The sequence below is a fragment of the Cinclus cinclus genome, chromosome 2, assembly GCF_963662255.1.
Source record: "Cinclus cinclus chromosome 2, bCinCin1.1, whole genome shotgun sequence".
Classification (NCBI taxonomy): domain Eukaryota; kingdom Metazoa; phylum Chordata; class Aves; order Passeriformes; family Cinclidae; genus Cinclus; species Cinclus cinclus.
This window is the reverse complement of record NC_085047.1, coordinates 622,939-631,013: the sequence shown is the minus strand read 5'-3', so window position 1 is coordinate 631,013 and position 8,075 is coordinate 622,939. Positions and strand designations below refer to the sequence as shown.

The 8,075-nt window shown below is 62.0% G+C and overlaps 1 protein-coding gene across 1 annotated transcript; it reads right to left on the bottom strand.

Annotated features, from left to right (window-relative positions):
* Nucleotides 1-2,437: 2,437 nt before the first annotated feature.
* Nucleotides 2,438-4,106, bottom strand: LIPT2 (lipoyl(octanoyl) transferase 2). Its single transcript, XM_062510998.1, has 2 exons — nucleotides 3,572-4,106; nucleotides 2,438-2,670 (listed from the first exon to the last, which is right to left on the bottom strand). Exons 1-2 carry the CDS (start codon nucleotides 4,104-4,106, stop codon nucleotides 2,438-2,440), a joined length of 768 nt encoding a protein of 255 aa, XP_062366982.1.
* Between the last annotated feature and the right edge of the window lie 3,969 nt (nucleotides 4,107-8,075).

The following is an 8,075-nucleotide window of genomic DNA, read 5'->3' as shown; positions in this document are numbered from 1 at the left end:
GTCCTCAGCAGGCTGCAGGGAAGGACAGGGAGACTCAGAAGGATCTCCCCTCACGGTGGAGGTGTTCCCGGGACCCAACAGTGACCCCAAACTGGTCCTCGAAGCATCTCCTCCGCCACAAAGCAGGGTGGCCAAACCCTTTGCATTCCCAGCAGCCCTCTCCCTGAAATTCAGTCCTTCCGTAGAAGAGAGAAAACTCCGGGGCTCTGGCGCAGCTGCCTGCCCCCCTCTTCTCCCCAGGGCTGGGGACAGTGTGGAGCTTGGAGCCACACACGCCTCCGGCCAGGCTGTCCTGAGGGACCAGGAGGGCTGGGTTCAAAGCCTGCTTTCTCCGGGGATGTGTGGGGATGGTGGGCACATATCCTGCACCCCTGCAGGGTGCAGAGCTGGCACAGCCCCCCACAAATCACTGCGAACCCATCTTGGTGGGTTGCTGCCCTAAACCTCTCTGGAGATTTCCCTTCTCTTCGGGTGCCAGACCCCCTCTGGCCCGCCATCCCTCCTTTGGCGTGGTGCCCTTCTGGCAGCCCCCCTGGGCTCCCCTGTGCACCTTCACACCTTGCTGGGGCCCCTGAGCAAGCACGGCCAGGAAGGGACACCTGGACACAGTGTGCCGTCCTTTGGGACACGCCAGTCCCACAAAGCACCTGGTCCCCCCCAGGTACCCACCCTGTCCCCCTCCGGCTCTTGAGCACCCCTTGCCTGCGGCACCGGCAGCTCTACCCCGTGCAGAGGCAGCTGACCCCCCTCCCAAATGGGTGACCCTTCATCAGGGTGCACCTCACAGGATGAGACCCAGCTGCAAGGAGGAGGAGGAGGAGGAGGAGGAAGGGGCTGAGCAGCCGGGAGGCCACGGGGATGAGGACGGATCTGGCTGCCTTCCTTAAGATAAGTAGGCTGAATTTGGGAGTTTTAGGGCAAGAGCTGGGTTTATCACGGTTAGGGGGACCCACTTTAAGGGGGGTGTAAGGACAGGGAGAGGAGCGGAGCTCAGGGCGTGGGAAGGGAAGGCGGACTCGCACTCACCTCGTGTGCCCTCCCTGCCTGCGCTGCTGCCAGGCTGAGCCGGGACTGAGCATCGCAGCCGGCGGGGAGGGATGCCGGCCGGGCTGGGAGTGCCGCCAGCCTCCTCCCCTTCCCGGGGCAGAGCCACCTGTCACAGCCACCCAGCCCCACCGTGGCCACCAGCCTGTCCCCAGGCAGGGTCCTGCCAGGGCGCTGGCCCCAGCCGGACCGCGGGGGTTTAGGGGCGGAGAGCGGGTCTCTGCGCTTCCCCCGGCACACGCTGCCGGTCACGCTTTCCTGTCCCTCCTCGTCCGGCACCGCTGTCCCCGAGCCCTCACACTGGCACTGAGCCTGCCTGGGCATGTTCCTCCTGCTCACCGTTCCCTCCTGGAGCTCAGCCTGCCCCAGGAAATGGGATTTCCTTCCTCCCCCCCCGCTCCCTATCCCGTTCCAGCCGCATTGGGCACCCACGGGTGGCTCACAAGGAGCTGCCAGTGCTGTGCAGCAGCAGAGAAACCCCAAAGCTTGTAGGGCAGGGAAAAGGCCCAGAACAGCAGCGAGGGGCTGTGGGTTGGGGTCAGGTCTTGCTCTGAGCAGGGTGTGGGTGCTTCAGCCTCAGGCTGACTTCTCACCCCTGAATAAATCCGTCCATTAAATCAGCTCCTGGTGCTGCAGCTGGGACAGCGGTTTCAGAAGTGCTGACAGCAGCACCTCCTCCAGCACCACAGACCCAGTGGTAGCAGGTGTCCATCACCCAGCCAGGATGCTGCCTCGTCCCACAGGACCCACGACAGCCGCGGCTTCTCTCTTTCTGACCCTTTTCCCTCCTCCTCCTCCTCCCGCTTTTCCACTGCATCCACAGCGCTCCGATGGCCTTTTAACCAGCCATTTACAGCCGTCTTCCACCCTCACTGACACCAGGATCAAGTTAGGACTTCCCTGGGTTCAGGGTGAGAAAAAGGTTATCACTGATAAAGTCTTGAGGTAAATAAATGAGAAAACGACCAGGAGCCAAAGTTCCCAGCAACTCTCTTTATGTATAAAATCTGCCTCTTTCTACCTTTCAGCAAGGGAAGGATGCTCAAATTCAGATGTGTGAAATCATCAGCATTCACATAAATCATTAATTTTTGTGGGGCAAAAAGCAGGATAAAAGCCCCACAAAAACACCTGTTTGGGTACTTCCCCAGCAAGTGGCGTGAGGATGTGGTGCCCGTGGAGGTCTGGGACAGAGGGATGGGGACTCATGGAGCTGGAGAGAACGGCCCCAGTGGAGGTTTGGATGTTCAAGCAGCAGCCTGAAGCCGTGTGCCAGTGTCCACTCACAGTCTACAGGCGAAGGCACGGGAACTCGTCCCACAACAGAGACCCCGGCGCTGCCCCGACACCCGTCGGCTTTGCCAAAACACCTGGCCAAGGCACCACAACAATCCTAATCCCCGGGGTCTTCCGAAGAGACCAAAGTGCAGTCAAACACCTCCTGGAAGGAGTCGAGGAAGGGCTCGAGGACGTGATTGACGGCGACGTGCTGGCCCAGCTCGTGGCTCAGCGAGGTGACTCCCTTCCCCTCCAGCCCGCAGGGGACGATGTGCTCGAACCAGGTGAGGTCGGTGCAGCAGTTCAGCGCCAGCCCGTGCGAGGTGATGTGGTTGCTGCAGTGCACACCTGCAGGGGCCAAGAGCACCGACCCGTCAGCACCGTCACCGGGGGTGCCCTGATGGGAGAGACTGGGTGACCACACTGCCCACACCACTATGAACATCCTCCCCCCACCACGCTGCGCTCCCCAGTTCTGTCAGGGAAAACCCCACTGACAGGCTCCCCAGATTTGGGGCAGATGGGGCACAGCATGTCCAGGTCCCTCCACCCCGGCCCTGCAGCCCCCAAAGCATCCCACCGCTGTAGTTTTCTATCGGCTTGCGCATGGGGAGAGCTGCAGGACCCCGAATCCAGGCTGCCGGGTCCCAGGAAGGGGTACGGGATGTTCAGCGGGAGCAAGGGACGGGCGCCGGGAACCCAGTCCCGGGAGCAAGAGCCTAACAGGTGCAGGGATGCGAAGCTCTGGGACCCGGCTGGGCTGCGGGGGCTCAAAATTGTGCTGCCCCCTCCTCCTGGGGGATGCAAATCCCACCCCCGCACGCTCCGTCCCCTGCGCACGCCCACCCTCCCCCGGTGCCTACACAGCCCCACGCTGGGGTCCCGCAGCGCTGCCACGATGCACGTGGGATCACAGGATGGGTTGGGCTGGGAGGCGTTCCGTGGGCAGGGACGCCTCCCAGGGTCCCAGGTCGCTCCAAACCCCGAAGTCCAACCTGGCCTCGAGCACTCCCGGGGATCCAGCCAGTTCTGGCCAGCCCGCGCCGGGGCCTGCCCACCCTCAACAGGGAAGAATTTCTTCCCAGCGTCCCATCTAACGCTGCCCTCCGGCAGCGGGAAGCCATTCCTCCTGGAGTCTTTCCAGGCCCTGGAAGGGGCTCCGAGCTGGCCCCGGAGCCTTCCGTCAGGCACGTGGAGCACTCCCGGCTCCGCCAGGCACGCCCGCGCCCCCGGAGCCGCCCCCGCTCACCGATGGCGCAGAGTTTGCTGTCGCCCATCCAGACCCCGGTGAAGGGCGGCGGGAGGGCGCGGGCCGCGCCCAGCCCGAGGCGGCGGCACAGCCGCACCACCAGCGCCTCCAGCCCGGCCACGTAGGCGCGGAGCGGGAGGCGGCGGCGGCGCAGGTCGAGCACGGGGAAGGCGAGCAGCTGCCCGGGGCCGTGGAAAGTGATGTGGCCTCCGCGCCGCGCCGCCACCAGCGCCGCGCCCCGCGCCCGCAGCGCCGCGGCCGCCGCCGCGCCCGGAGCGCCGCGCAGCCCCCAGGCGTACACGGGCTGCGCCGGCTCGCTCAGCACCACGCTCTCCGCCGGCGGCGCCTCGGGCCCGGCCCGCCCCGGCCCCGGCCCCGGCCCCGGCCCCGGCCCCGGCCCCGGCCCCGGCCCCGGCAGCGCCACCGGGCCCCGCGCCGCCCGCGCCGCCGCCACGCAGCGCTCCTGCACCCGCAGCGCCTCCGCGTACGGCACCGCGCCCAGCCGCAGCACCCGCACCGCCGCACAGCGCGACATGGCCACGGCACCGCCGGGGACACCGCCGGGCGGGACCAGCAGCCAACCGGGCAGCGCCGGGGAAAGGGGATGGGGACGGGGGCACAAGCTGGGACACAGAGAGGCAGCGGAGATGGGGACACGGAAAAGCGGCGGGGACGGCGACAGAAGGCGGGGACGGGAAAGGAGGCGGGGTGGGAGCAAGGGGCGGGGATGGAGACAGGAGGCCAGGATAGGGACGGGCAGAGTGATGCGGACAGGCGGCGGGGCGGGCTGCTGTGGGCGTGGGAACTGGAGCGTGGCGGCGGGGAGAGGCAGTGGGAATGGAGACCGGAGCAGGGAGGGGAGAAAGGAGCAGAGGGGACAGAAATGGGTGTGGGACATGGGTAGGGGAGAGGATGGAGGACAGGCACGCAGGGAGAGAGGATGGGGGACACACGGGGCACAGACCTGGTGCGTGGGAGCGTGGAGAACAGGGCAGAGGATGGTTGTATGGGCTTGGAGAGTGGGGAGCAGGGGACACGGGACATGGCCCAAAGGAGGTTACCAGGGATGGGACCTGTGGCGGGGCATTGGAGACAGGGGTGGGAGATTGGGGACAGGGAGCTAGTGTCCAGGGACGGGGGTTAAAGATAGGGGACAGCAGATAAGGCACGGGGAGGAGGTCATGGGCCTTGGGGGTGGCTGATAGGGCCAGGGCTGCAGGAGGGGTACAGGGAGGAGAGAGACGGGGCCTCTCTCACCCTAGGGTGGGGGACAGTGCAGCGGTGACAGGGGGGTGAGGGCAGGGAATGTGCACAGGACGTCCCAGTGCAGCTGGGCAATCGCAGGCCTGCTCAAAGCAGGCTAAAATTGGGATTCTGGGGTAAAATTAGGATAGTTGTGGATGCTCTAACCCTGGAAGTGTTCTGGGACAGGGAGGATAAGGCCTTAAGCAGCCTGGTCTACTGGAAGGCATCCCTGGCTGTGGCAGGGGATGGAACTGGATGAGCTTTAAAATTCCTTCCAACCCCTTAACTTTGATTCTGTGCTGGCACCTCAAGGTTGTGGACTGTAAATAGAGTTCTTATATTGCCAAGGTGCCGGTGAGAGTCACAGTTCATCGCCCTGGGACTATGGAAGAGAAAAATGTTCCCACCTCAGCTTTTTATTGCAAATGTAGAAAATAGACAAATCCGGTCAAACCGCTAATGAGTCAACCATTAAAACATGAGCAAAACATTCCCAGCCTGCAGCCCTTCCAGCTTATCAACCAGGTTAAGCGTGTGAAAGTATGTCCAGATTTTATAGAGCGATCACCGTGTTCCTGAGCCCTTGCTGTTAACACAGACACACCTCGCAGGTCATGTGTCCCTTTGTCACCACAGGTAATTTGGTTTGCTGACAAGGTCAACTTCTGTGTTATTGCAAGGCAGGAAAGGCGCTTCCCTTTGTCAGGCCGTTTTCTCGATGAAAAGGACAAAAAAGCGGGGGGGAAAAACCCACCACGAATCTCGCCAAGAACTGAGCAGCACCCTATCTTCAACCAGCTCCGGGAGAGCTGCTCTGGGTCTCTGCCTTGGCAGGAGAGACTCCCATTTTGCACCAGCAGCACGTGTGCTGCGAGTTATTTCCTTTTTTCTCGTGACTGAGCCCCCACTTCTTGCCCGGAGATCAAAGCCAGGGGCTCTTCCTTTCTGCGTAGGACGAGGCGATCTGTGTGTCACAGGGCTGGGACCCTCGTAAACAACACGGCAGAGCAGCGTGGTGGCGTCACTGCCCTATTTACCGTGTGCATCCTGCTTTGGAGCCAGGGCGGAAATCTGCGTGGAAGGGGGCCACGGCTGGCTCGCGTTTTGTCCTTCTGTCAGGGTCGGGGTGCTCCCAAAGCGGGTTTTTTGGTGCCCACGGTGCAGTCGTCTGCTGTACTGTCGTACCCCCTCCTCTGGGTGCCTTAAACATTAGCGGAGCCTCTGCAACCCTCGCCAATACCTTGGAGGGCTGAGCCCGGCTTGTTCCGACAGGAGACCCTCCCTCGGGGAACTTTAGGGCTAGAGCAAGTCCGGGTTTAATAGCCGGAAGAGGAGGGGAGGACTGAGGTGGCGGCTGTGAAACAGGTGCCTGGCAAGAGGGACTGTCACAGTTCACAGCGTGCTACAGACGGAGGCAAAGGGCAACATCTTGGCTCCGGTGAGGGCTGGGACGAAATTCCTGTTGAGTTTGGCAAGGCTGGGATGTCACAGAGAGGTGACAGAGCTGTGCTGGCATCAGGGGCAGAGCTGAGAGTGGGGTGCCCGGCTCAGGCTGCTTCCAAGGCTCAGGCACCCCCAAGCACAGCACCCCTTCCGCACTCTGCCACAAGCCTTTCAGAAAAATCCCTTGGGTTTTGTTTTTTTTTTTTTCTTCCCCCCGAGGAAATTGTACTCCAGGGCCGTTTGCACATACCAATGACACGAATGATTTGGAATGTTCAGGAGTTCAGTGTGCATGCCCAGGAGCCACACAGGCTCAGGAGAAGCAGCCTATCCTGAAGAAGCATCCCTGGCCGTGGTGCTGGGAACCCCTAAGCTGTGGTTTTACTTTGACTTCATCCAATGACACCAGGTTCCCATGCTATACCTTGGAAGCATCAACCAGCCTCCCTACACAGAACACCAGCACCACTCAAATCCTACCAGCACCAGGCACCTTACTCGGAAGCACAAATATTTTATTCCGGAATGTGCTTTCCTCAGGAGTGTCGGGAGGGCATGGCTGCTGGGGCCGAGATCCCTGGTTCACTGGGGCAGGATCTCGGTGGACGTGTCCCACAGGCAGAGCTGCTCTGCCCCCACCCCGCTCTGCCCATTTACTCAAAGAAACACGTTCCCAAGGCTGCGCCAAAGGGGAAGAAAAACAAGGAAACGCACGTGTCGGGCTGTGCCACGGGCTGTGCCCCACGGGTGCAGTTAGGAAGTACTTAAGGAAGCTCCTTGCTGGCCTGGGCAGATGGGTCAGAGCCGATGTTTCTGTGCTGGTTGCGCTTCTCCGGGCAGTCGTCATGTTTTGTCCCATCTTGGAGCCAGGCTCCACACTCCTCCCAGCTTCCCTTGCTGCCGGGAGCTGGGTGTCTCCACTTGCAAAGCTCAGGTGTGTTGCTGGTCCTTTGTTGTTGGTCCTTCACCAACACTGCTGGAGATGCTTTCATCCCTGGTTTGTCCCCAGCAGCTGGCCAGACCCCCTGCCAGGGGCCACCCTGCCATCTGGACAGCCGAAATCACCGCTGCTGAGCTAAACACCCATCACAGCGCTGCTTTTAGGGAAGGTGCCCAGAAGAGCGCAGTTAGGGCAGGGATGGCAGTTCTTCGGGACCACCAGAGACATTTCCAAGGGTGACCCCACCTGCAGAGCTGCCCCAGCCCTGGGGCCAGCAGCAGGAGGACGTGGAGCTGCTGGAGAGAGTCCAGAGGAGGGCACAGAGGTGTTCCAAGGGCTGGAGCCAGGCTGGGAGAGCTGGGGGTACTCACCTGGAGAGGAGAAGGCTCCAGGGAGAGCTCAGAGCCCCTTCCCAGTGCCCGAAGGGGCTCCAAGGGACCCGAACACCTTGGTACAAATCACATGCAGAGCCCAGCCTCGAATTGTTCGGGGATTACAAATCTCCAGGGCACTTCCACACAGCCTGAGGTGAGGGCAGGGGTTGTTCAGAGGGCTGTTCCCAGCTCCCCGGCGCCGAGGAGCCAGCCCTGCTTGTCGGCGTGTCCTTCAGAAACCTGAAGGCTCCTTTGAAGTACCTGTGCTTTGTTGACTCTGCCTTTCACACCTCAGAGGAGCTGGCGCTGGCACTCCAGAGTTGGCGCAAAGGAGGAGGAAGGAGGATGAAGCAAGCCCGGGTTAAGAGATCTCAAAATACTTCACCGAGGAGATCAGGAGCCAGCTGGTCTCCCAGCCCACGGCAGGGGAGTGGAGCAAGATGGTTTTTAGGGCCCCTCCCAACCCAAACCCTTCTGTGATTCCCATAACTTCTCCTTACGT